The 27,253-nt window shown below is 35.0% G+C and overlaps 5 protein-coding genes and 1 non-coding gene across 8 annotated transcripts; 2 read left to right on the top strand and 4 right to left on the bottom strand.

The window, feature by feature from the left end:
- Positions 1-5,533: 5,533 nt before the first annotated feature.
- LOC115989758 lies at positions 5,534-9,503 on the bottom strand. 3 transcript variants are annotated; one of them, XM_031113608.1, is made up of 3 exons: positions 9,399-9,503; positions 8,501-8,678; positions 5,534-8,042 (listed from the first exon to the last, which is right to left on the bottom strand). In XM_031113608.1, the coding sequence occupies exon 3, from the start codon at positions 7,970-7,972 to the stop codon at positions 5,750-5,752; it is 2,223 nt and encodes a 740-aa protein (XP_030969468.1). In that variant the 5' UTR covers positions 7,973-8,042; positions 8,501-8,678; positions 9,399-9,503; the 3' UTR covers positions 5,534-5,749. The 3 variants fall into 3 exon arrangements, with proteins under 3 accessions (XP_030969468.1, XP_030969467.1, XP_030969469.1); XM_031113607.1 differs by lacking the exon at positions 9,399-9,503 and having other exon boundaries at positions 8,501-8,743; XM_031113609.1 differs by lacking the exon at positions 9,399-9,503 and having other exon boundaries at positions 5,534-8,005; positions 8,501-8,743.
- Positions 9,470-10,934, top strand: LOC115989759 (probable disease resistance protein At5g45490). Its single transcript, XM_031113610.1, has one exon. It carries the CDS (start codon positions 9,537-9,539, stop codon positions 10,755-10,757), a length of 1,221 nt encoding a protein of 406 aa, XP_030969470.1. The 5' UTR covers positions 9,470-9,536; the 3' UTR covers positions 10,758-10,934.
- A 1,249-nt stretch (positions 10,935-12,183) lies between these two features.
- On the bottom strand, positions 12,184-14,866 carry LOC115991473. The gene has a single exon (XM_031115200.1). The coding sequence runs from the start codon at positions 14,564-14,566 to the stop codon at positions 13,193-13,195; it is 1,374 nt and encodes a 457-aa protein (XP_030971060.1). The 5' UTR covers positions 14,567-14,866; the 3' UTR covers positions 12,184-13,192.
- Positions 14,867-17,953: 3,087 nt separating this feature from the next.
- On the bottom strand, positions 17,954-20,535 carry LOC115991472. Its single transcript, XM_031115199.1, has one exon. The coding sequence runs from the start codon at positions 20,475-20,477 to the stop codon at positions 18,432-18,434; it is 2,046 nt and encodes a 681-aa protein (XP_030971059.1). The 5' UTR covers positions 20,478-20,535; the 3' UTR covers positions 17,954-18,431.
- Positions 20,536-22,648: 2,113 nt separating this feature from the next.
- On the top strand, positions 22,649-22,722 carry TRNAT-AGU. Its single transcript has one exon. It is a non-coding gene; the product is annotated as a tRNA-Thr (tRNA).
- A 249-nt stretch (positions 22,723-22,971) lies between these two features.
- LOC115991474 (transcription factor MYB30-like) lies at positions 22,972-25,421 on the bottom strand. Its single transcript, XM_031115201.1, has 3 exons — positions 25,214-25,421; positions 24,909-25,038; positions 22,972-23,739 (listed from the first exon to the last, which is right to left on the bottom strand). Exons 1-3 carry the CDS (start codon positions 25,347-25,349, stop codon positions 23,205-23,207), a joined length of 801 nt encoding a protein of 266 aa, XP_030971061.1. The 5' UTR covers positions 25,350-25,421; the 3' UTR covers positions 22,972-23,204.
- Positions 25,422-27,253: the final 1,832 nt, after the last annotated feature.

Genomic DNA, 27,253 nt, shown 5'->3' with positions numbered 1-27,253 from the left:
GGATCAAAAGTAATTTTAATTTTTTTTTAAATTATCTTTTTTTTTTAAATTATCTTTTAAAAAAAAATTATCAAGCATTAACAAATGAGAAGACATTCATTTAAAAATAAATGCAACAAAGAGAAAATTATGCTATCCTAACCTTTCAATTTAATTTAGTAACTCTTCTTGAACAACAACCAATGATCTTATCTGCTTCTGTGCTACCACAAAACACGTGAAAAAAATAAAAAGAAAAAAAAGATATTGAAAATAAATAAATCCTAATAAACATCAATGTAAAACAGGTTCTACAAAATACAAACTTAGTTCCTATACACATTCCATCCACAAAAAATCTAGAAGTAAATTCGGTCACATATGCAAAATGATGTAGAGAATAATTAAGATGGTAGTGACCTGTGTCATGGAGAATAGGCAACCTATGGTACTAAGGTGGTACTAAAATCACTTGGAGTACAAATATAATAGGAATACTATTAACCACTATTCAATTGGCAAAACTAATCCACGTATCTTAAGAAACAGGATTGGATGATTTGAAAGTTTTGGCAAGTAACAAAAATTAGTTTTGGTCCTTTGGGAATTTTAATCGAACAATCTAGACTCAAAAGAGAGTCTACCAATTAGGAACAGCTACCATGTCAAATTTAGATCCAAATCCCATTGACTAAATGTTACCCATTTACTGACACACAAAAAATATATATATAAATACATGCATACTAATTTCTTCTTCATCAACTGCTTTCGTTATATATTTTTTGTAACATAAACTTTTATCTATAATGAAGACATATAAACTTTTAAAATACCAAGACAAAGGAAAAGGTACAATGGAATTAAAAGTGAAGTTCCTGACTTTAAGAAAAATAAGATAGACAATACTTTTACAGGTCAATTTATTGAAGAAAAAAAAAAAATTAATTGAAACCAAACACTTCAAAAACAATTCTGACTATATTGTGCAGGGAAAAGACTAATTCAAACCCAAAGACATCAAATGAAAAAAATGTAACCCAAAAAAAAGAGATAAACAAAAGGAAAATTTGGCTAACCTATACCTTTCAAACAGATTAGTGAAGGACATAATAGCTTACACTCATGATTCTTGTATTTGAATTCAGTTAGCTGTTCAACTCAAAGCTCCATTGAACTGGGTAAAAGTGGCAGACTATTAATAATATGTACAATTCCTCTACTACATATAGCTAATTTGTCTTCAACGTGGGCATGCTTAAATATGTAAAGCATTTAAAGAAATGTAGATGTTGGTGGTACTGAACTCTTAACTTCCAAGGATTTGTTCACAAATAATGGAAATATTAAACTTGAGCACTTATATCTCTAACTAATTTATAAATCATTTGAAATTTGTAATTCTCATACCTATGGTGGTTCCTTTTTAAGAGAACCATCTATGGCTTGCAATATCAATGGAATAGGAATAGCAAATTCTAAAAAATATAATGCAATTAACAAAGATAGTACCAAATTACCAATCAAATTGAGTATTGGCTTTGCCATTCCTCAATTTGTACTATCTCCCCTTTGCCCTACTCTTCCTCATTTATTGGCCAACATTTTTTTTTTTTTTTGCTGAATCAATTAACATGTCAGAACAAAGAAAAAACAACAAAATTGAACTTTATATGATATCCTAGAACATTAATAATGAAACTAAAACAAATTCAAATATTTCATTAGACTGTATAAAGGGAAAACTCAATACCGAACAAACCAAAAAAAGAATAAAAAAAAACCCCTCAAAAAAATCCATCTGGGTTTCTCATAAAAGGCCCTAAAACACAACAAATTTTTCCTAAGTAATATACATATTAATCAAGTTATATATATATTAAGAACCCATAATTGAATGAATTGAACTGAAGGGTTGCAACGGAATTTGAAGGAGTGTTGGAACGACAATAGCAGTTGACAGGGGTGATGAAAAGGCTAAACTGAAGGAAAGGGAAAGGGGAGATAATACTCATTGGGCATTCATGCCTTCATTTTTGTTTATGTGAACATTGAATGGGACAAAGATTTCCGAATAGTTAAATAATTACCCAGAACACATGTCACAATTTTTTTTTTTTTTTTTTTTTTTTTTTTTTTTTTTTTTTTTTTTTTTTTTTTTGTAGAAAGACAAATATAAAGGTGGGTAGAAATAGACCTTTGATTGAGTTCTGGGGCACCTTGTTCTTGTCCCCTGGAGACATATAGAAAAACAAAGAATACAATTGTACATCCCAAACAACAATCAGAATAGAAAAAGACAATACAAATCAAACAATTGGCATGCAACACTTAACCCAATTTGGAATATTCATCAACCTAGAAAGTTAACATTGACACCCAAGGACTTTGATTCTATCCATCTGAGTTTTAACCGAACACCATAAATAGATACACACATCAATTTAACCTAATACCCAAAACAAAACCAAATCTAACTCAAATACCTTAATAAAAAATATAACCCAGAAAGTTAAATAAAAAAAGAATCCAACCAAATTATAAAAGCCTGATCATAATTAATGCACAAACTGAAAAGCAAAGAGAAAAACTAACCGGTAGAGGAATTGAAAGACGTTCTCTGATTGCAAACTATGGATACATGGGCAATGGAAGTTTCTGATTTTTTTTCCCCTTTTAATCGAGTTGATTGGGATTGAGGCCTTACTTAAAGCCACTTGATGTTTTAAGTGGGGTTTTTCCCGACGGTATATGGGTGGAGGTTGGGCTGATGGAAAGAGAACTCAATGGATACGGTTTTTGCTTTTAAGAAAGACAAAGAGAACGGTTGAATTTGTCGAAGGAGAAGGGGAATTGAATATAATTTAGGTTTTTTTCTCTTCATCGATGCAGATTTTTCTCTCTCCCCAGTCCCCACTCCGGGCCCTTCTCTGTTTACCGTTCTCCCTAGGTTTTGGGTCTACAAAATCTTTTTTTGAAACTTTTTGATTTCATCGCCTCTCTCTTTCTCTGTTACTCTCCGTGTCCTCGTTGCCTGCGTCTCTCTATTTCTATCTTGGTGCACATCTAATTTTAACCTATTAATTTTTTTTATTTATAATTAGAGACTCTTAAACGGTGTTAAGCAATGCCAAACAATGTAATGTATCGCCTTTTTAAGTTATATGTGTCAGAATTTTAGATAGGCATTTTTCCTAACGTGGTAGCACCTCCTTAAAGGCTTCTGCTATTATATATAGTATTAGATTAGATTAGATTAGATTTCCTTACTCCTTAATGGCCAATTTGGATGTTTAAAAAAGGAGAGGGAGTAGAGTAGAGTAGAGGGAAGGAGAGTAATTCAATTATCTTGTTTGTAAGTTTTTTAAGGAAGGAGGGGGAGGGGTTTAGAGGGGTTTCAACTATCTCTAACCTCTCATTTTTAATTTCCCTAAATTGGAGAGATTTAGAAGGAGAGTAGAGTAGATAAATTATTGACCAAATGAATTCCTCAATTTATCCTTTTTAAATTAACAAAATTACAAACCGATTATATAAATAATCTTTGTTTGTTTCCTGAGAAAATTTAAGCTGAAAAAAAAAAAAAAAAAAAAAAGGGGTATTTGATTTTGATCAAAAAATTTTACAATGTTGAAGCAAATATGGAGCAAACTGCCTCGGAAGTCATCGAAATCGAGCAACGACTCTTCGGCTGAGTCAACCCGTAACTCCAACTCGTCGCGTGCAACATCACAATCGCAATCCAACGGCGAAGGAGGAGGAAAGCGCACGGCGGTGTTTCCGGCGAGCGTGGTGGCCGGAATTGAGTCGCTGGTTCCGTTCAAGGATGTACCGAACTCCAAGAAGATGAACCTGTTCGTTAGCAAAGTGAGTCTCTGCTGCGTCACCTTCGATTTCACCAACTCGTCGAAGAACTCGTTCGAAAAGGACGTCAAAAGTCGAACCCTAATTGAGCTCATCGACTTCGTAGCCTCGGCTTCGGGCTCGTCCGGTTCATGTTAGATCCGATTCATCGAATCGGCAATCCTCGCTCTGTGTAGAATGTGCGTAGCGAATCTTTTCCAAGTTTTCATGAAAAATCTGCTAAAGTTTATGTATTTGCTTCAACTTTGGCTTGCTATGTGCGTTTTGTTTAGGAAATTAACATGTTAATTGTTGAATTTCAGATATAGTAGGCTAATTTGGTTGATGATTTTTCGTAATATGTTAGTACTTTTCAAAAAAAAAAAAAAAAAATCATAATTTGTAATTTTTCTTGTATTTTTTTAATTAGCAATATATATATATATATTTTTTGGTATGATCTATAATAATAGAATTTTTAGATACGCGTTTGTATGTTGAACTGCACTAGTTGTTGAAAATCGTGGTTTCGTGTTTATATTCTAAGATTTGGACGAATTATAATCAGGTTCAAGACCATACAAAACTGATAAATTAATCATAGACTAATGTTGCAAGTTTATTTTTAAATAGGGGTAAATTTGTCTATTTAAATCATTTCTTTTCCTCCCCATCCTAATTTTTAAAACATCCAAACAAGAGGAATGACTAATTACTCCCTTCCTCCTTACTAATTTTAAAAACATCCAAACAAGGTAGAGGATAACCATTCTCCTCTACTCTCCTCCCCACTACTCTCCTCCCCTCTACTCTCATCCCTCTTTAAATTTCCAAATAGGCCATAAGAGATGAGAAATTTGAATAATAAATTTGAAACTTATAAAGTTTAGTTGTATATTAAGCAAATATAATACACTACAATAGAAGTTAGAAGAATATAGTTCACCTTAAAAAAATATTAATCAAACATAAAAAAATAATAATAATAATAATAAAATGATATATTTGTAGAGATAAAAAGATAAAAAATAAAAAAATAAATACTTGTAGAAATCTTTTTTTTTTTTTTTAAATAAACAATACTTGAAGTAATGGTTGCTTTTTATATATTATACCTTATTACATAATATTTATATTCCCACATATCGAATGGGTCTGCGACTAGTAGGATATAAAATTGAAGCATTGGTTAATAAATCTTTACAATAATTATCTTATACATCTGACATATGTATATTCTCTCATAATATGTGAACACCACAATTTGTGAGATTCACACATTATGAGAGAGAACATGCATATGTCTAGTTATGATGCCCACATGTCGTAAAAGATATCTTCTCCTATTCCCAGCTCAACTCCTAACAAATGAAAAATGATATGTCTACAATATTTTTATAACAAATCATAAGTGGTAGGCTGTTACTAGTTATTATTGTTGGGGTAAAAAAACAATCTTAGTGTTAAGTTCAAATTTGAACCAGTAATAACTAACCACCTATGATTTATTGTAAAAATGTTGTAAAAGTATTGTGAATGTAAAAATGTTGGGTTCGAATTGGAGGTTGCAAAATACTTCCAGCAGCAAAACCCTCTCTTTATTTCTCTTCTTTTGTGCGTCCATGAAAGGGCGTGAAATATGCAGCATTTCAGGTTCCCTAGCTCTATTAAAAAACTTTCCGTGCAAACTACTAAACAGTCGGCCAATAAATTCATGACAATGATGAGAAGCATTCTTGAAATAAATTTAGCAGCAAGAACACAAGAAGTACTAGTGCTTTAATACAACATTACAAACATCTCCATTCCTAGGAAGTAAACAAAAGTAAAATAAAATCTAATGCTCATCCCCCATATTGAAAAAAGAACAGAGTTCTACATAGAAAGTTTCATTCCTACAAACATTGAATTCACCAATTTATTCGGTTTACTTTCCCACAATCAGTTTTGCCCTTGCATGGCCCTCATTTATTTGAAACTGCTCCCCAATGCCAAGATGCGCCATCAATAACCAGACAAAAGTGATAAGCTCACCTCCTTTACTAAGTTGAGCAGCATGAGTATTGGCCCGGCAATGACCTGCTGCATATGACAGCAATTCCACCCACACTTCACTCATTAGCTTCCATTTATTTTCGGGTTTATCTTTGTACAAATTTTCCAGCTCTTTGGCCAGAATACATGCATCAAACAAGACAGATTTGCTTCTATCTCCCTTCACAGCTACAGGTGGAACATCTGTATTTATACCAAGGAGTCTTTCACAGGCAGCCTCTTTATGTTCCTCTTTTGTTCCTTTATCTTTTAGGTCCCTACTGCTAAAGAACTTTTTGGCCTCCGCACAGGTATCTCGGAATCTAATTTGTCCAATACCTGCCACAGCAGACATCATAGTAGGTTGCATGACAAGAAGATATAACATGTAATCCGAGAGGGTCTTAGAGATTTCACGGCTACCATCGGGAGGGTTGTTTGTGTCCCTTGTATAGCAGAGTTCAGTAGCAATATGCCACGACATAAGGCTCTGATCATAATCAAAATCAACAACATAAGACATTAATTTAGTGCTACCACTATTCCATTCACTATCCTGAAGAATCCAATCACCTCTAGCTGCACATATCCTCTTGGCAGTTTCAGGATCATCTGCGAGCTTGGATTTCTCTTTCAGCTGTTCAAAGATGAAATTCCATAGCTCTTTGGTACATGGCTTCTTCGACACATATCTCATCCTATCATAGAAATCCTTAAGGCCAAAAGCTTCAATGACACAAATCAAAAAACACCACAAGTAATCAAAGACATTAAGGGACGTGGTTTTTGGACGTTCTTTCAGGCAATATTCTATGAAGTCGTATGTATAGAGATATTCAGACCACCTCTTGAATAGGATTCTTCTAACCCGCTCTAAGCAATTTATTGACTCTGGAGTCCTTGAACTCTGTTGAGGCTCTTGAGGAGGCCAGTTTATCCTCTTAAAAGATAGATAGTACCTGAGGGGAATGCAAACGAATTTGGCAATAGGGCGTATGAAGCTAATTTCCATAGACTTCTTGACACTAGCAACAGTCCAATCAGAGAAAATAAGCATAAAGAGAGCAACTGTATCCAAGCCTATAGCACCAAACAGCAGGGTATAGGTAATTCTAACATCGATCTTATGAAAGCCTTTCTTATCAATTGAATAGAAGGTCAAAAGGGCTGCCACAACCACGCTCCAGGATATAAATCGGACTACGCATCCTAAAATTGAATGCACTACAACAACCTTAGTATAGAGAACTTCATAGATGAAGTTGAGTTCAACTGCTATTACTTTAAATGCATCTTCTGATTCTCTTTTCTGGAAAAATAGACGGCTGTCATGGCGCTCACGGAAGCTGAAGATGAGATCCACGATGAGACCCTTGAAGATGTTAAAGAAGCGATAAGCATGCCCCACAACCACAACGTCATCCGTCAGGTCACCTACATCTTCAGCAAAAAGTGCAGCCTTTGATTCTTTATTGGGTTCTCCAATCATTTCCATATGAGTTGGAAGTTTGGCATCTTTCTTTGAAGCATATTCCTCCATGAGCTTTGCATAGTTAGGCCCCGGGTCAGGTGGTTTAAGCATCGACTCACGGAATTTATTCAGGTTTGCAAGATACAAAGCACGTGTTCTCTCACCATACTTAATGGTTCCAGCAATAAACAGGAGGACAGTAGGAACCCATAGTTTGTTTGTGGGAAGTGATTGCCCAAAGACAATAAAAGCAGCAGCAACCTGAGTTGCAAGCCCAACAAAGTGCCTCAGCCAGAGGGCATTATCCTCCAGAGCAAAAGCAGTTATGGTATCTGGACCTCCAAGGTGTAACAAAAGAAAGGGAGCCCAAAATGCCAGAATGTCATAACGATCAGCAGGGACTCCAGCTTTGCCGAAAGTGTCATCTTGCCTGTTGGAAATAAGTCCAACTGCAAAGTTAGCAGCCCAGTCGGCAAGCAAGTAAGCTGACCAGATCAACCAGATTACTATTACATTTCCTGTTCGCTTTCTTGACGGTGCACACAGAATTAGAATGGTCTGTAGTGTAAGGCTAAACAGAATAAAGGTTTGGACATTCCATGTATCATAAAACTTCTTGAACTTGCGAGGGATGATGTAAACCATACTCTTCCCTCTGGTTTCTTACTTTCTGTAAGTCTGGCGAAGAAAACTTCGATGATTAATTTCCAAGTAGCTACAAATATAAGCAGAAGTTAAATAGAATTTGATTATAAAACACAAAAACAAAAAGAAGAACAAGAATTTGCAAAAAAAATATCTATTTCCATCAATCAAGTGTGAATGGATGACCAGTGTAATGGTAAATCAATTCATTAGTCCTACTGAATTTTGAAACTTTTTTTTCTTTTTTGATTGAATGAAATTTTGAAACATTATTATCTATATATGGACTACATACCTTTAAGGTTTTCACTTATGGAATCATCAGTATAAATTTCTAAAAAATATATTGAGGCTAAGAATAATGCTATGCATACAAAGACTATAATGCTATTTGACAGCAATGAAGATCATGAAACTGTGTACACTAACCTCTTGTTGGTTGCTGAGAAACTGATGCAAAGATTAGGGAAAAAAGATTTTAAAATGGCATGCTTTGTCGTATAAGATTTGGAAGTTTAAGACACTTACCTCAACTTAACCACATTCTAGAGGCTCAATTCATCAGCATAACAGTCATCTTGGGTTCCAAAGTTCAGCTCTCTTCTTTTCCTATCTTCATTATCATTCCACAAGCAAACGGAGAACTTCGTCAAAAGACAGAACCAGGCGACCAGGACCAAGACCAAGACTTTATTGGTCTTTCACACTGTTACAAATAAACGCCCAAAAAATATTTGAAACACATTATAAAATAAATAATTGAAATTGAAACACATTTCTTTTATGCAAATTGGATTTATGCTTTTCCTTTTTTTTGCCGAGTATTTTTATGCTTTTTCTGATTGAGGTGACCTTTAGAATATATTTTTATGTAGCCACTTGCTGAAGAGGGTAATAAAAAGACAAAACATTTAACCAAAAATAAATAAATAAATAAAAAGACAAAGCCAGACGACGAGGATCAAGACCAAGACTTTATGGGTCTTTCACACCGTTACAAATAAACGCCCAAAAAATATTTGAAACACATTATAAAATAAGAAAAATAAAAAAATTGAAATTGAAACACATTTCTTTTTTGCAAATTGGAATATTTTTATGCTTTTCCTGATTGAGGTGGCCTTTAGAATATAGCTAGTGGATGTGTCGAACCTTATGTAGTCACCTGCTGTAGAAGGTAATAAAAATAATATTATAAAAATTACCTGTAAGGAAAGGAAAAAATAGTTGTTCCTATTTATTAGGAAAAAAAAAAAAAAAATTCCCAAGGAGTTAGGACCCAAGCACATGGATGGACCACCCAAATCAACTTTCTCACATTTCTTCCACCAAAATTAAGAGGACTTTCTGTTCAAAAAAAAAATTAAGAGGACTTTCTCTCAAGTCTTTACAAAACTACAAAGACTGATTAAAAACTCTTTCTTACCATTGGCTCCACTTTACCAGTCCAATTATTGAGAAAAGTCCAGATAAAAGTTTATCAGCAAGGCATAGTTTTAAACTTCACTGCAACCTTGGAGAGGACACTACTTAGTGGCGGAGGCTGTAAAGAGTGTAGAAATACATGGCACAGGAGATTGATCAGTATCTAAAGGACCAATTTTGCAATGGCCTCAAGGTGGGAGAGAGTGGCTCAAAAATTCCCCTGCGCACCTACTTTGAGGAAATTAGTAAATTGCTTGAACAGATTTTTCAATCATCCTGGATTGCAGACTCATCAAACAGGGAAAAGGTGAGAGAAAAGTTATACTACCTCAACAATGTTTTGACTGAATGCCAAATGCTATCTTGGAGAGACCAACTGACCGTGTGTAAGATAAGGAGGAAGTTAAACGAAATCACAGAAGAGCTCAGGGGCTGGGTTCCAAATGGAACGACTACTGCACAGCCTAATGGTCAAGTAAGTTCATCATATGAGAGACAAGTTACCCAGTGGAGCACTCGGGTAGTTGATGCATCTAAGGTTCATGGGTTTGATAATGAAGTGACATTACTTGAAAAGTTGGTTCTTAGGCAAGGAAGTGATGATCAATTCAAGGCAATAGGCATTGTTGGTAAGGCTGGTGTAGGAAAAACAACACTGTGTCAAGTAATTTTCAATAAGCCGGAGGTTCAGAAGTACTTCCTTCCAAGGATTTGGGTATGCATGTCAAGAAAACCAAATGAAGATAATGACACAAGGGTTGCAATTGTCAAGAGAATGTTGGATTGCCTTGGAGTTGACGAGGAGATCATCAATAAGGTTCACGGGGATCATAGCCTCAAGGGGCTCCTCTATGCTCTTCACCAGCAATTGTATAGGAAGAGGTATTTGATTGTGCTTGATGATGCCAGGAACAATGATGCAGAGGAGACACAAGCATTTTATGGTAAGTTGGATTCTTTGTTATCCCGTGATGGAGAATGGGATTGTCTTGCTTATGGACTACCAAAAGGGTGTGGTGGAGCTGTTATTGTGACAAGTAGGAATGAGGAATTAGCAAAGAACATGGTTGGGGAGGAAAATCTACTTCGTCTTCTACCACGTTCAGACACGGAGAGCTTCTGGAAAATATTCAAAGATGCAGTTGAGAAAGGCACAGATAAGGACAGCACACCGTTACAGTTCAAACCTTCAAATGTGGAAGATCTGAAAAAACAAATTTTACAGAAGTGTGATGGCTTTCCAATAACTGCAAAAATGCTTGGTGAGATCATGCATGACCCAGTAAAACAACTACAGGATCAAGCCGCTCCAAATGTTACACAACAAGCAGCCACAGATTCGCAGAATAGTATCATTTGAATAGCACATGCTTTTTAACTTGCTATTTTCTTGGTTTTGGTTTCTCCTATTTAAGTTTTTAGCTTTATATGTTGTCATTTCATTATGAAATCTGCTAAAAGTTGTCTGATGATTGGTGTTGCTTACAGTTTTGCTCTAGTTGTATGATAGTATTGAAGTTTATGCATCTTTGAATGATACAACTGTTTCAAAAAAAGTTGAATGGTGGATGATTTATGCGTTTTAAACAACATTTAGTTTTCTGCAATTAGTATTCACAGATGATGTTTAATTTTCCCAGGACCTGATGAGACAGGTTGTTCATCTCATCCCACCTAAAAGCAATTAAGCAAACCGTCAATGTTCTCTCTTTGGAACGCACCAATTGAAGCATTTCCAAAATTGTTTTCCCCGTTTGATATGTGCATGATGATCAGGGACCAGATTTAAATACCCAGTTAAGCTGCAGCAAAATTGGAACATATATTGGAGATTTTACAAACCAACCAAACCAATACAAAAAAACCCTTAATTAATTAGTTGGTGTTATGGTTGATCCACCAAAGTGTAATACTATATATATATATATATATCTTATGTGACTCCAATATATGTGTATACTTGGAGAATTTATATGGCTGATGACTGTTAGGTTGATGATATATGTGACTCCACCGTAGTGTATACGACATCAAGAATTTATATACCTTGCAACAGCTTCCGATAATATTTGGAGATTTTGCAAATTAACCTCCAATCATGATTGATGACTGTTAGGTAATCCAAATATGGTTGCTTCAAGTCCATCATTTAATAAGAAGATCCAGTCAAATTTGACTGTGTAACTTGATGCACAAGATAAAATCGATTGTCCAGTATTATCAAAAAAATCAACCACAGGGGAAAGAAAATAAATCCATTATCCAGGGCAGGGACCAGCATGTTCAGGCTGTTTTGTCTTGGTTATGAGTTTACATAGTTCCACCCACTGTTCACTCTTCCTAAACATAATTTGGATTCTAGAAATAAATAAATGGCTCAAAGAACAAAAACCACACCAAGGTATGGAAATGAGACTGGAAAAGACACTGAATAAATAGCCACTTGAAGCCAGTAATCATTTTCTTACCCTAACATTATTTCAGAACATGATCTATTAAGTTTATATTCTATTTCTTGGAACAGGCAGTGCTGCAATATAAGCCTGATAAAGCAACAATCATTATTCCACAATTTTCTCAATAAGGTAATATATCCTCTTTATTATAAGCAATTTCTTTTTTAAAAAAATTAAAATTAAAAAAAAAAAAAAAAAAAATCACATGCTCCACTACAACAAAAACCTTCGCAGCTTGTTCCAAATAAGGAGGAAGAAAATGTACAAGAAGCAATTGCAAGTTTGCAACTTAGTAAATATATTAAATAATAGGCATTGAACACAACTAAATTCGAAATAGGCCAGAAACATTACAAACTTTTGATGTGTGATTCATCTTGACAAGAACAATTGAATGAATACATAAAATTCATTTGGTAGGAAAAGAACCATAACCGACAAAACGAGTCAACTGGAGGAAAGACAGCATTTTGCGCATAAAGCAGAAGTCCCCCGGTGGAGTGGGATCAGAAAGATCAGATTTGAGGAAGACTTTCTGACCTGGGTGACCATAATGGGTGATCCTTTGCTTCAGTCCAACCAGGCTGATTCAAGTTTCAGTGAACTGGAAGTGAAGCTCCATCTCACCACTCAGATTAAGCCTTGGACTTTCAATGTCTTGCAACTGCTCTTATTTCATTGATCATTTAATGGCTTCAACCATAACCCATTTTCATCACATGGAAACAGAGTGAGTTTAGGGCAATTGAATTTCTCCAAGTAAAATAAGTCAGGAAACGATGCTCGGATTTCACTCCAATCCATCTTCAAGTTACTCAAGAACTTCAGACGTAGTATTTCTACTTTCCACTTATCATTCTCTTTAAATTGACCCAGATTTTGGAGTTTTCCTCCTCTAATGTACAGTTTCTTTAACTTGGCAAGTTTGTCAGGAATCAACCAGCTGGGTGCAGTCATCTGAGGGTAACACTGGAGATCCAGTTTCTCTAGTTCCTTAAATTCTTCTGGGATTTCTGGTCTTAGTCCTTGCTTAAAGGTGGCAGCTTTTAATAATTTTCTAGTGAAGCGTTTACGTGCCCTCAGATGACAGCACCCAGCTGGGTGCCGGCCCTCAGAAAATGTACTCTTGGTGAGTTGCTTAGCATGGCCGTCTACTCCACCTCCCCACACAATAGTCAGCTTCTGAAGCTTCTTAAACTGTCGAATAGTGCTTACCTCTTCATCTGTGAGAAAAACCTTCACGTTTGTGTAGATGCTCAATTTCCTCAACTTACTCAATTTTAACAACTCACCAAGAGTACACGAATCTGCACTTATGCGATCACCAACTACAAACCCTTTAAGGACTAGGAGTTCTGAGAGCAAGGCAATCCGGTATGTATTCAAGCAAGTAACACTCAGATATATCCAAGTGTGTCAGCTGCTTCAGTGAGCCTATCCCATCGGGAAGCAGCTCTAGATTGTGACATGCTCTAAGATCCAAGATTCTCAAACTTGAGAGCATACACACAGAATCCGGAAGCTTTGTGATCCTAGAGATTCCTTGAAGGCTGAAAAACCTTAAAAATTTCATACTTCTCAACCCTTTTAAGAATACACCACTCTCTACTTCAATGTGATGACTAGCCGAGTTCTTCCACCTCCCCAGATAAAGAACCTTGACATTCTTCAACTTTGAGAACCACTCCAACTTGAAAAAGTCAGGAAAAGGTTCATTGACATTGAATATAGTTTGCAATTTCTCATGATCCAATGGAGACCCATCTGATCGAGACCCAGTTCTTAGTAACTTCTGAGAAGAGTCACTTAGTACTAAACATGCCCGGTGACAGGTAGAAAAATCAGCAGTGGGATTCAAAGCAATGGGATTCCCTTTCTCATCAAAATCAAAGAACCTGGCTTCTTTGGCAAACTCAATCATGGCGGAACGAATAAAAGGATTCATCTTATAAGTATCCGCAACCAGCCTATGCTTCTTATTCACAGCCTCAATACAGCCGGTCTTCACTAACTTCAGGAATATTTCATCACCCATTTTCTCATACGTCTTTTCTTCACCCCCCTGTAAGGGGCTACTACTACTAGTACTACTACTAAAGCCTTCTCCAACCCACCAATACACAAAAAGCCTCTTCTTCACAACCTCATTCTCCGGAATCAAAGCAAAACACAACAAACACAACTTCGTTCTATCATCAAGACTACTATAAATGTCCCTAAAATCTTGAAAAGCATAGCTTTGATTAAAGAGTGTGTTGTAGTGTAAGTCAGGCAATTCATCAATCACCTGGAGGTCATCTAAACCGAAGCCGACATCGACCCGGTTAATTGTACCAGCGGCGGATGCAATGGTAGAGAGATTAGGGATGTGAAGCTTTAACTTGATGACAATGTCACTGAGTACACGAATCCTGGATTTTAGTTGAGTCTTTTGCTTGGCTTTTAAAGCCGGAGTGAGAGCTTTGGCTCTTAAATCGCCTAAGGACTTGTCGAGTGTGTGTAGTAAGAGATCCCTGGAGCCAGCAGCCACTTCGTCTGCAGATTTCTTGAATTTGGAGAAGTTGAGGTTTATGTACTCGAGATCTTTCCTCAATTTTTCGAGTTGGGTCTCCATGGTACGATAATCTTGCTCGTCCTCGTTTGAATAGCCGCCGCCGTTACTGTTGCCATTGTTGGTGTTGGTGGTGTTGTGGGAGAGATCAGACGAAGACATGGCTTTGGAAAGATCTATAGAAAGCAGAAAATGGAACAACAAGAAAGAGTTTGGGCCTAATAAGAATAATGTTATAACTATGTTTCAACTTGTAACCATGTTCAATAACTAGATGCAGAGTTTATGCGCAAAAGATTGAGGAACCCATTAATATTAACGGAGTTCATGATTTGTCGTATAAGATTTGGAAGTTCGAAGAAACATACTCCAAAGTTCAGTTCTTTTCTTTTCCTACCTTAATTATCATTCCACAAACAAACGGAGCACTTGGTCAAAAGACAGTACCAGGTGACCAAGACTAAAGACATTTTTTGGTCTTTCACAATGTCTTGGTCTTGGTCACCCATTAAAAAATAAAAAATAATTGAAAACCATTTTTCTTTTATGCAAATTATTATTATTATTATTTTTTTTTTTTTTTTTTTAATCCTGATTGAGGTGATCTTTAAAATATAGCAAGTGGAAGTGTAAAAGACTTCACTGTAGCAATGTGCTTAAAAGAGAGAAAGTTGACATGGGCCACCGAAGTCAACTTTTTCTTTTTGAAGTTTTTTAGCTTCAGTTAAAAATATACTTTTGGTCCTTATATTTTAGACCGATCTTTGATTTGGTCTCTAAATTAATTTTGCTCATACGTCAATCCTTGATTTCAAAAAATTGATTCTATTTTGATCTCTATCGTCAACCTAATAACAGAAAAATCAGTTGTAGTAGATGGAGCACATTGTTGGCATGTTAGATGCTAACGTGACCATTAAAAAAATATTTAAAATGTCACGTCAGCATATAAATTAATTAAATAAAAAAAAAGTTTAATGTCTCAATTTTAATTGAAAAAAAAATAAAATACAGAAAATAAAATACAATCTAATTAAAAATAGTAATTAAATTATTTTCTTTTTTTCTTTTCATTATTTTCGAAAGAACAAAGTAACATGCTCTTCGGGAAAGAACATGTATGGTTGCCCAGAAAATTAATCAATATTTTATTTTCTTTTATTGCATTTTCTTAGCAAATAAACATGTGAAAATTCATTCAAAATCCATATCCTCCACTGAAACCTCCAATAAATCAAACCCATAAACCTTGAAAAATAATCAAATCCACATGAAAAAAAATAAAAATAAAAACCCCAGAAATTTAAAATAAACACAGCAACAACAATCCGAAACCCAACCCCAATCCACATCTTTATGCTCTGCATTTTTGGTCAATCGCGTCCTCAAATCCAATGGCTCTGACCAACCAAAACATTGAAACCCAAAAAATACCTTGCAATCTGAAGCCCAAACCAACAACAAACCCAACCAACGATCATTGATCAGACCAACCAACCAATCCTACAATCTGAAATCCACATTAACAGATCAAACCACCAATCACTACAACAAACAGAGATCAGTCCATCAAGCCACCGCAACCCACGCCAACAATAAACCCATCCAACGATCCACCCCCACCCACCACCGAACCAACCACCACTTCACAACCATTGATCCGAGAGAGAGTTTTAGAGATTTTTCCCAAATCTATGATCTAAGAGAGAGACTTTAGAGTTTTAGAAAGATGAAAGAGAGGGAGGGAGATTTTTGATCTAAGAGAGAGAGAGAGAGATTTAGAGATTTTCATTTGGGTAAGCAAAACACCAACTCTCATACACTTGAACTGTTATGATTTGGGACTTATTTTTGCTATTGCTGTGCTTGTTATGAAGGCCATGTAGACTAAGGCAAACCTAGATTTATGATCTCTCTCTTCCCCCAACCTCCAACCCAATCAGCTCCCTCCAACGCAGACTAAGGTCCAATTCGTCAACTACAACTCTGTCCGTAGCTACTCCTTCATCTCCTCATCATGGGATGACTCCACCACCACTACCAGTAAGAGAGAAAAAGAGAGAGGGTGAGTTAGAGAGAGAGATCTAAACTTGCTTTTGAAGAGAAAGAGAGAGAGAGTTATGAATCATTTGTGAGTTTGGATTTTGTTTTGGGTTTGTGGGGGGTTTTCAAATGTTTTTTTTTTTTTTTAATTTTTAATTTTTTGTCTAAAAATTGATATATTTAAATTTTGTGGTGTGTTTGTTTGCCAAGAAAATTCAAGAATATTTGAGAAAGTTGCTATAAATTTTTTAATGATCTTAGTGTCCCATATGGTTTAAGTATAAGCTTAACCATATGTTTATAAACTCTTGAACATCCTCCCCTTGCAAGCTGGTTTTTAAGGGTGAGTTCTATTCATGAGTTTATAACAAAAATGCTTTAGTATAAGCTTAACCACATGTTTATAAGCTTTTGAGCACCCTCCTCTTGCAAGTCATTTTTAAGGGTGAGTTCTACCCATGAGTTTGTAACAAAAATGTTGGTTGTTGCGTTGCTGGTAGACTGATTGATGATCCAAATCTGAATGCTTCAAGTCCATGATTTGACCATCTGACTAACTAAATTGCACATAATAAAATCCATTGACCAGTATTATCAACGGGTTAATACACACTTTTATAATAAATTTCAGAAAAATATACCTGAGTCTATAATGCAACAAGATAATGGACAGTTCATATGTACGTGATGAAACAGTGGAATTTCAGTTTTAGTCTCCTAATCTGCATTCATATTCGAGAATCAAGCAAATTGCTGAAGTCCCTGATTGTGGAGACACAAGAATTGCTCAATCAGAATGTTTTAAAAACTCCTAGAGTAAGTCACAGTGAAGTTTAGTTCTCTGCAAGCATGAGTATTTCATAAGATAAAATGTATCCTTAAAATCTTACAAGGGCACGCAACCTGCAATATCAATCCAGTCTTAAATTGAACTCTTGGGGTTGTAGTAATTGCAGTAGAGAAATTGGCTCATCAATAGTTCACTCCAACCATCAGCATAAACAATTAATGAGCCTAATTATAGTAATTTCAGTGACTCGAATCAGAATGCTTAACTCAAGAAAGTCTTTAGTCACTAAGTGGGATAAGCTAACTGGTGCAAAGTTCATAGGCTAGATGTCAAAAAAAAAAAAAAAAAGAAGGAATAGATAGTCACTTGGAGCAAAGTGAATCATTCCCTGACCCTAACATCTCTTCTAAACTTGATCTATTATGTTTTATAGTCAATTTCTTGGAACAGGCATTGCAGCAATATAAGCCTGATAAAGCAACAAGTATAAATCAACGACTTCTCCAATAAAGTACTAGTTTTTTTTTTTTTTTTAATCTGAATATTTGATAAAGCAATCCATCCTCTATGTTTTGGTTAGAAGCAATTTCTTTAAAAGAATGCCACATGCGCCAATACAACAAAACCTTCGCAGCTAGTTCCAAATAAGGAAGAAGAAAATGTACAAGAAGCAATTGCAACTTAGTAAATTTTATATAGTGGACATGAAACAGAACTAAATTCAAAAATTGTGCCAGAAACATTACATACTTCTGATTATGTGAGTCATCTTGACAAGAACAACAGAGTGAATACATAGATTTATGTCTAGCAACTGCTCTCATTCTATTGCTCAGTTCATGGCTTTAGCCATAACCCATTCTCATCACATGGAAACAAAGTGATTTTAGGGCATTTGAATTTCTCCAAGTAATATAAGTGAGGAAACGATGCCCGGAGTTCTCTCCAATCCATCTTTATGTTACTCAAGAACTTCAGACGTAGTATCTCAACTTTCCATTTATTGTTCTCTTGAATTAGATTTTGGAGTTCCCCTCCTCTGATGTACAGTTTCTTTAGCTTGTCAAGTTTTCCAGGTATCAACCATCTGGGTGCTTTCATCTGAGGGTAACACTGGAGATCCAGTTTCTCTAGTTCCTTAAATTCTTCCAGATTTATTGGCTTTGTTCCTTGCTTAAAGGTGGCCACTTTTAATCATTTTCTTGCAAAATGTGGTTTAGCGCCAGACTCCAATGTCAGTTCTGCTTTACCCTTGTCTTTCTTCTTCTTATCTCCACTATCCTCTGGATTCATGGTGCTTTCTGCGATTGGCTGTTCTGCAACCTTGTCTGGCCTTATATGATCTCCACTATTCTTCAGACTTGTGATGGTTGCAACCGTTGGTTGTGCCACACCTTTGTCTTGCTTTTTGTTATCTCCATTCTTCCTTGAACTTGTACTGGTTGCTGCATTTGGTTGTGCCACACCCTTGGCTTGCTTCTTCTTATCTCCACTCTTCTTTGGACTCATGGTGGTTGCTCCTGTTGGTTGTGTTGCACCCTTGTCTTGCTTAGCATGGCTGTCTACTCCACCTCCCCACACAATTGTCAGCTTTTGAAGCTTTTTAAATTGTTGAAGAGTAATTACCTCTCCATCTGTGGGAAAATTCATCTTGTTCGTGTAGATGCTCAATTTCCTCAACTTCCTCAATTCTAACAACTCACCAAGAGCACACGAATCTGCACTTACGCGATCACCAACTACAAACCCTTTAAAGACTAGGAGTTCTGAGAGCAAGGCAATCCCTTTGGGTATGTATTCAAGCAAGTAACACTCTGATATATCCAAGTGTGTCAGCTGTTTCAGTGAGCCTATCCCATCCGGAAGCTCCTCTAGATTGTGACACGCTCTAAGATCCAAGATCCTCAAACTTGAGAGCTTACACACAGAATCAGGAAGCTTCGTGATCCTAGAGATTCCTTGAAGACTGAAAAACCTTAAAAATTTCATACTTCTCAACCCATTCAAGAATTCACTGCTCTCAACTTCAATGTGATGCTTTGCCGAGTTCTGCCACCTCCCCAGATAAAGAACCTTGACATTCTTTAACTTTGAGAACCACTCCAACTCGAAAAAGTCAGGATAAGGCTCATTGACATTGAATATAATTTCCAATTTCTCAGGCATTTTCTCTAGATCCAATTTAGACCCAATTCTCAGTAACTTCTGAGAATGGTGATTTAGTACTAAACATGCCCGGTAACACTTGGAAAAATCCGCGGTGGGATTCCCTTTGTCATCAAAATCAAAGAACCCAGCATCTTTCGCAAACTCAATCATGGCAGAACGAATAAAAGAATTCATCTTATAACTATCCGCGACCTTTCTATGTTTCTTATTCACAGCCTCAACACAGCCCATCTTCACTAACTTTTCGAAAATTTCATCACCCATTTCCTCATACGTCTTTTCTTCACTACCCAGTGGACTATTAATCAACCCCTCTCCAACCCACCAATACACAAAAAACCTCTTCTTCACAACCTCATTCTCCGGAATCAAAGCGAAACACAACAAACACAACTTTGTTCTAACATCAAGACTATCATAAACGTGCCTAAAATCTTTAAAAGCGAAGCTTTTATCAAAAAGTTCGTTGAAGTGTAAATCAGGCAATTTATCAATCACCTGGAGATCATCGTAATCCGCACCGACACCGACCCGGGTGTACTTTCTGGCGTCGGAGTCGGTGGCGGAGAGCTTATGCGGCAAAGGGATCTGGAGCTTTAACTTGAGGACGATCTCGCTGAGCAACTGAAGCTTGGATTGAAGCTGGTTGATCAGAAAAGTGGGGCTGCGAGAAGTGGCTCTCAAATCGTTCAAGGACTTGTCGAGAGTGTGTTGCAAGAGAGCCTTGAAGAGAGCAGCGGCGTTGTCTTCAAAGTTGGTGAAATTGGTGAAAGCGAGGCCTATGTAGTTTATGTCTTTCCTTAACTTTTCAAGCTGGATTTCCATCTTGCGGTAATCTTCCTCGATTGAATGGCCACTGCCACTGTTGTCATTGTCGTTGTTGTTGGTGGTGGCGGCGGCGGCGGTGGAAGTGGTGGTGGTGGTGGTGGTGGTGGTGGTGGAGATGGAGCGTTTGGCTTTGGAGAGACGGTTAATGAGAGCGGGGATGACGATGTCGTTTATTTGAGCAACGGTGAAGTTGTCGGTGGAATATGCGAAGTTGGAGAGATAGAGATCATCAAACGAAGACATGGCTTTTTTTTGGAAAATTTAGAAACAAAGAAAGCAGACAATGAAGCTGAAGATGAAGCTGAAAGGAAAGCTGGTGTTTTATCCAAATAATTTTAGGGGTCAACGGTTATATTGACTTCAGGCAATAGCTTTTTTTTTTTTTTTTCCTCTTATGAGTTATGAATAGCAACTAAAATGGGATTTTCTCTTATAAGTTAGTTCAAAAATAATTTTCTCGGTTTTGGTCATTAAAAGTGCTGGTTGTTTTCTTCTCCTTTTTTTCTACTAATGTTTCAAAATTTTGTTACAACTTTTCATATTTGATTTTGTATTTTTAAATTAATATTTTTTTTTAAAGATAATTACAACATGTTACTAATCCTATCACTTAAACCATTTTCCTTTCTCAATGCATAAAGAAATGCCAATTCAATTACAAATTCATTGACTATTTATATTGATCTTGTTGTTCATTTCCATTACTAATTTGATCATCCATAATATGTATTTTTGTCCACAACAATGAAGTTTTAAAATTGCATAGAATTTTAGTGTAAATATTTCATTAAATAATTAATTATAAAATGGTACTTAATGGTCATATTGCGAACATAATAGATGAAGTGCCAATATGAAAAAAAAAAAAAAAAAAAAAAAAAAAAAAAAAAAGAAGAAGAAGAAAAAGACGAAAATCAAACATAGAGGGCTAAAATAAAAATTTTGAAACAAAATGACCAAAAATGAAAATAGTTGCATACTTAAAGGGCCAAAAGTGTGCTTTAATATTCTAAAAAAATTATCTTTTTTAGGTATTTATAACTTATACTTAACATGCCAAGTGATGCGATGCTAACATGACAAATTACTGATGGAGCAAGCCATGCAAATGCTAGCTTGTTATTACTATCAAGGAAGTGACATGAAAGTTGACATTAGGTTTTCCACAGATCGGATCAAGTTGGGTTTGTGCTTAACTCTCACCCAACCTAATTTGATCACGTGTAAGAAAACTTAAACTGCCATCAACCAGAGAGGAGTAGCAGAATGGACCTCCCATAAGTGGTGGGCATATCAGTTGACACTGGAGAGGCAAAAATCTAGTGGAGATCTTGCAGGATCTAGTGGAAGTGAAGCAATTGGCGACTAAAAGGACAACTCTCAATGAAAAGATATAAGGAAGGCAGTGGTCTTGTGGCAGTAAACTGTGTTGACAATAATGGTGGGATGCAAGAGGAGAAGGTCACTCTGTTGGAAATGTTGGGAAAAAGTTATTTTCATAATTTCGCTCTAATATCACGTTTTAATTGAGAATATAATTCTCTAATCGAATTGTGTAATACTATACTGTCCACAAAGTAGTAATAATACGCAACAATGTAGTTAGTGGTACAATATTATACCCTAATGAGCATAGCAAGGTGGTGAGCTCATTGATTTGGAATGTGATGTAATTGGAGAAGTCCCAAGTTCAATCCACCACACTATTATGCGATTTTTGGAATATCTCCTGAGTAAAGAGTGAAATAAATTAACCAATCTCAACCACATCTTTATATCTAAACCAAGAAACAGATTAGTACAATATTACAAAGTAGAACGTAGTAAAACAGTATAATAGGCCCAAAGATGGGCTTGGGCCTCATGGACACTAGCAAATAGCAATCAATAGTTTTGAAACTCTTGCATCTTCAAAAATATGTGAAAATACACTTTTAGTCCATATATTTTGGGCTTATTCTTATTTTGATCTTTAATTTGATTTTGCGTCTACTTTAGTCTCTGAAATCAGAAAATCGTTTCTGTTATGATTCCTGTCATCATCTAAGTAACAAAAAAAGCATATATAGTAAACAGAGTGCATTTTTGGCACAGTAAATATTGGCATGACTAATAAAACAATAATAATAAATAAATTATATTTGGCATTTTTCAAATGCCACGTTAGAATTTAAATTAATATAAAAAGCCAGCTCAGAAAATTAAAAAATAAAGTTTAAAAAATAATTAAAAATAAACATTAATCTAATTAAAATAAATCATTTAATTAAAAATAAAAAAATAAAAAAATAAAAAACTTTGAAATCTGAAGATAACAAGCCGTGCACAAATAATAAGAGAAATATTACGTAGCAAATTTTCAGTTTTGAAGATTTGATTATTTAATTTCCTTGCCTTAGCTCCTACCGAAATCAGCTTTCATAGCTCAGTTGGTTAGAGCACCCGTTTAGTAAGCGGGAGGTCTTGAGTTCGACTCTCAATGAAAGCATAAATTAATTTTCTTCCATATCCGTCCGCAATTGAAATTTTCATGCTAAAGTTTTGACTTTTGTCCCTTCCTTTCAAAACTTATGAATGTAAAGCATAACTTATGAATGTAAAGTATCTTGGTCTTGCACGTATGTATGCTGTATAATGCTTTATCATATACACATAATTTTGCACCAAATCTTGTACATTTATTTTACCTGCTAACTTCATATATGAACTTTATAAAAATAATAATATAACCCTTCATATATCGGCTGCATAACCTTCTCACACTAAAATTTCTATGCAATACTAGAGCATCTAGAGTATCTCTATCTTCATATTTCAAGCACATTGGCTAGCAATAGTACATATAGATTGAACTGTTTAATTACACCCCAAGGATTCAAATGTCTTAATTCTTATTGACATACAAATAATGGAACTACTTAACAAGTCATGTGATTTCTGGTTCAAATCAATACTAATATATAGACACTATCACATACCATGCATTTCATCGTGATTAGGTAGATTGAACCACAAATCATTTTGGACGTCTTCATAAGAAACACATGGATATATGGGTTCTGGAAAACATGTATTAGTAGTTTGAGCTATAAATCCTGCATGGTCTGTTTCCACCATGCAGTCCTCCAATGAAAATGGCTGCTCCCAGAAACTTTGGAGTTCTTCAAATGTTTCAGATGAACAAACATTCTCTTCTATGGTTTGGTTTCTATCAATTTCAACAGCAGGGTCAGTGCTTGATGAAGAGGGATCCTCAGTGGATAGTTGTGGTGACATAGGATGATTGCCATCCAAGTTTGACACTTTTGAGGCATCGCAATGTAAGAGATTAATCTCAGATGAATCATTCTGGTTAGCTTCAACATCCCAGTTTTGCACCTTGAGTGATACAGTTGTTGAACTAGTACTCCAATTGTTCCTAAAGCGCTTTTTCAAGTTAGTGTGCCAGTAATTTTTTATTTCATTATCTGTTCTTCCAGGAAGCATTGCTGCAATTGCAGACCATCTGAAAAAAGAATGAGAAAAATGATAAGAACATTACCAATTGTAATGTAAAAGATCAATGTAGCGATGTCATGCTTTGATCAAGTAGAATAATGAGAGATTTAGGAAAGAGGGTTCATTTAAATAACTACATAACACGTTTTTTTATCTTATGATGAGACAGCTAGTTTTGATTAAAAAAAAAAGAACATGTCCTTGTGAGGGGATCAACAGCTGGAAACAGCTGCTAATGCCCCGTAGGCTAAGGAGCAAAAGGATGAATCCGCCTTTTTATATTTTTCTTTACTCACAATTAATTATTAGATGCTCTATAAATGATCTTAGAATATCTTCAACTTAATTAATTTCTAGGATTCTTAACACACACAAGAGGTGTTGAAAGTTTATTTGATCTTGATCCAATTAGCTAGGAGGAGAGTGAGAGAGAGAGAGAGAAAGAGAGAGTCTCAGCTTAATCTCTCTTTTTCCTTTCAACTAACGTAGTTTCGCTGAACTTCATGCATTAATCACTTCGTGCATAAGGAGTTCAAAATTGGTTCAATTAGAATTTCTTCCACAAGCATCCTTATATTTTTTTTCTTTATTACTATCGATCAATGTGATACCTGAGTTCATATTACTAAAAATATAAAAATCAAGGTATAGCTCAACTGCAAGCCCTTGCTTTTGTAAATTTCAGATAATCAAATCATGGTATCACTTGTCATCTCACAAAAAGGTGTAATTTGTGAATTCTACTTTGAGTGATTTTGCAAGAGTCTAATTTATTCTTGCTAACTATGTAATAATTCAGGAAAACCTTGCAGACTTCAATCACCACTGGTACATCATTGATATTTTAGTTTATACTTAAAGTTCTGCATGTGATATCCATCATTAGGGTTTACACATGTGGTAGCCAAAAATTCAATTGGAAAGACTTGCATAATAGATGATGTAGCAACCCATATTAATATATACTGTATGTCAAAAAAATTAAGAGGAAAAAAAGGAAAAAAAAAATGCATATTTTCATTGTTCTGAACTATCCATTCATCTAATCTAAATCATAATTCAACCAAATTAAACACAAAGGTTTTCATATGAAGACAGAGATTCTATGAAAATGTTAAAGAACACTCTTACAATTGAGAAGCATATATATATATATATATATATATGAGTATTTACCGGTTTCCCAGCTCTTCATGGCACTTGAGTATGGTTTCCTCCTCTTCCTTGCTAAAGTTTCCACGCTTAATATCTGGCCTAAGGTAATTCATCCAACGAAGTCTACAACTCTTCCCAGACCTTGCCAAACCTAAAAGAAAAAAAGAAAAAAAAAAATTGAAAGAAAGAGAAGGTTAATCAAAGTATTTTCCACCAGATATAACATATATACCATATATAGCACCCAAAAAAAATGCAAAAAAAACCATTACAATTTCATGATTAAGCTTTTATTCATTGAAATTGAACATTTACTTGTATCCTACCTGCAGGTTTTGGCATCTGACTCCAATTCCAAATGCCATATCGCTTAATGTAAGCAGTCAGCTTCTTATCTTCTTCAGAAGTCCATGCACCTTTTCTCAAAGGCATCTTCTCCTCAGCATGCTGAGCTTTCACCATCTCTGTTAAAAGTCTAGCTCATTTTCACCTTCCAAACCTCAAAACCATTAGCTATTTATCATATGACTTAGTACAAAAACGTGGAAGTTTGAGTTTTCCAATAATACAAAGGTTTTTTCAAAGACACAGAAAGCATATTCAAAAAGGGAGGGTCCCTCATGGAACATGATGTTTAAATGCCATTTAGTAAGCTGACATTAAAAATTCTTAGTCTTTTTCAATAATATAAATTTTTTAAGTTTCTTTTGTTTGTGATAGGCAAGTTGGAATGTTTATTCCCTCAGCAAGCAATCTATATTATATGGTCAAGCATTTCACAGCTAGTAATAAAGGGAATAATTGAATATTTACTTAAAAGGGCAATGGCACCGACCAAAGTCATGGCGTTTGGAAGGAGGCATGTAAAGGTTCAAATTGTGGAAAAGGCTAGCTAGAGACATTTTGTGCTTTGGAGGGACACTCCAACATTTTCCCCTACTATCGTCCTTTGATTGGAAAAATGGTGAAAGTATGGTCTCTGATTGGAAAAATGGTGAAAGTATGGTCTCTTGAATTTAAGAGTCCTTTTTTCATTGGTGAAGTGAGCATCAACTATGCCATCACTAATGCCATCACTAATGGAAAAGAAAATTTTCTTTGATCAAAGTTGAAGATTGTGGTTTGACCAATTGGACTTGGAAGTTCAAAACAATAAAGTTTCTGAATATATGTCCATTCATATTGTAGAAGTGGAAAAATGTTTATATAAATAATTATAGCTCTGTTTAGTTGAATGGATGGAAAATATATGAGGACAGAAAATTAGAAGGAAAGAAAAAAAAAATGTTGCTTTCGTTCATTGATTTTAGTAGAGGAGATAGAAAAGTGGGACTATAAGAAATGTATATAATTTTTCTTTATTTGAGTGGGTTTTTTTAGAAAAAAAATGATTGAAAGAAATTATAATTTTGTGATAATTATTCTTATTCCTCTATGATATAAGAAATTATTTATTTTATTATTTATAATGATACTTTAAATTTTATTATATTGTATTAACAAATGAATATTTAGATAAACATAAGAGGTAAAATTGTAATTGTACATGTATTCTCTTCATATTTTCCTTCCCCTTTTTCTTCGATTTGGAGGATTAAATTTTGTCGACTTAGATGAAAAATACCTCACATCGCCATTCTTTATTCTCTCACTCTTTATTCATATCAAATGAATGAGAATCTCAATCTCATTCTTACTTTCCTCCCTCCACTTTTCATTTGACAAGGCAGTAGGAACTTCCGTTTGTCAACTTCTAGTTCACAACATAAATCACATTATAGGAAACATTCCACAAGTAGTAAAAAATTTAAAGGTATCGGTCATGGAATGGCTCATATTTGATCATAAGATAAATAAATCATGTACAATTGCCTGTATATAACGATGGAGCCAAAAATTTATTCCAGGGGGGGCCAAGGTAAACACAATAAAATTCTTAAGTATTAAAAAATATGATTAACAACATTTTTCATCCACTAAGATAAACACAATAAAATTCTTAAGTATTAACAAAAATAATGATTGAAAACATTCTTTATTTGACAAATTAACTATAACTTAATTAAGACATGTCATCATTCATGGCATTAAAATCATTTATAATTGATTTTGAACTAAATTCTTTAGAAATCACTTACTCAAAAACTTATTGCCCGTCTTGTTACGAAGCTTACAAGTCTATAAACAATGTTTTAATTTAATTATCCAAGCCACTACCATTAATTAAACAAATAATTTAAAAAATTACTTTTATCAAATTATAATAAATTTAATTTAAGTGTTAACTAGGTTGAAGTATGAAACAATATGTGGTTGCTTTAGGTTTGTTATTATTTAATTTTTGGTTTGAATATAAGCAAAAGTCC

Source organism: Quercus lobata, chromosome 5 (genome assembly GCF_001633185.2).
Source record: "Quercus lobata isolate SW786 chromosome 5, ValleyOak3.0 Primary Assembly, whole genome shotgun sequence".
NCBI classification, from domain to species: Eukaryota; Viridiplantae; Streptophyta; class Magnoliopsida; order Fagales; family Fagaceae; genus Quercus; species Quercus lobata.
The sequence above is the reverse complement of the archived record's forward strand: the minus strand, read 5'-3'. Positions and strand labels throughout refer to the sequence as shown.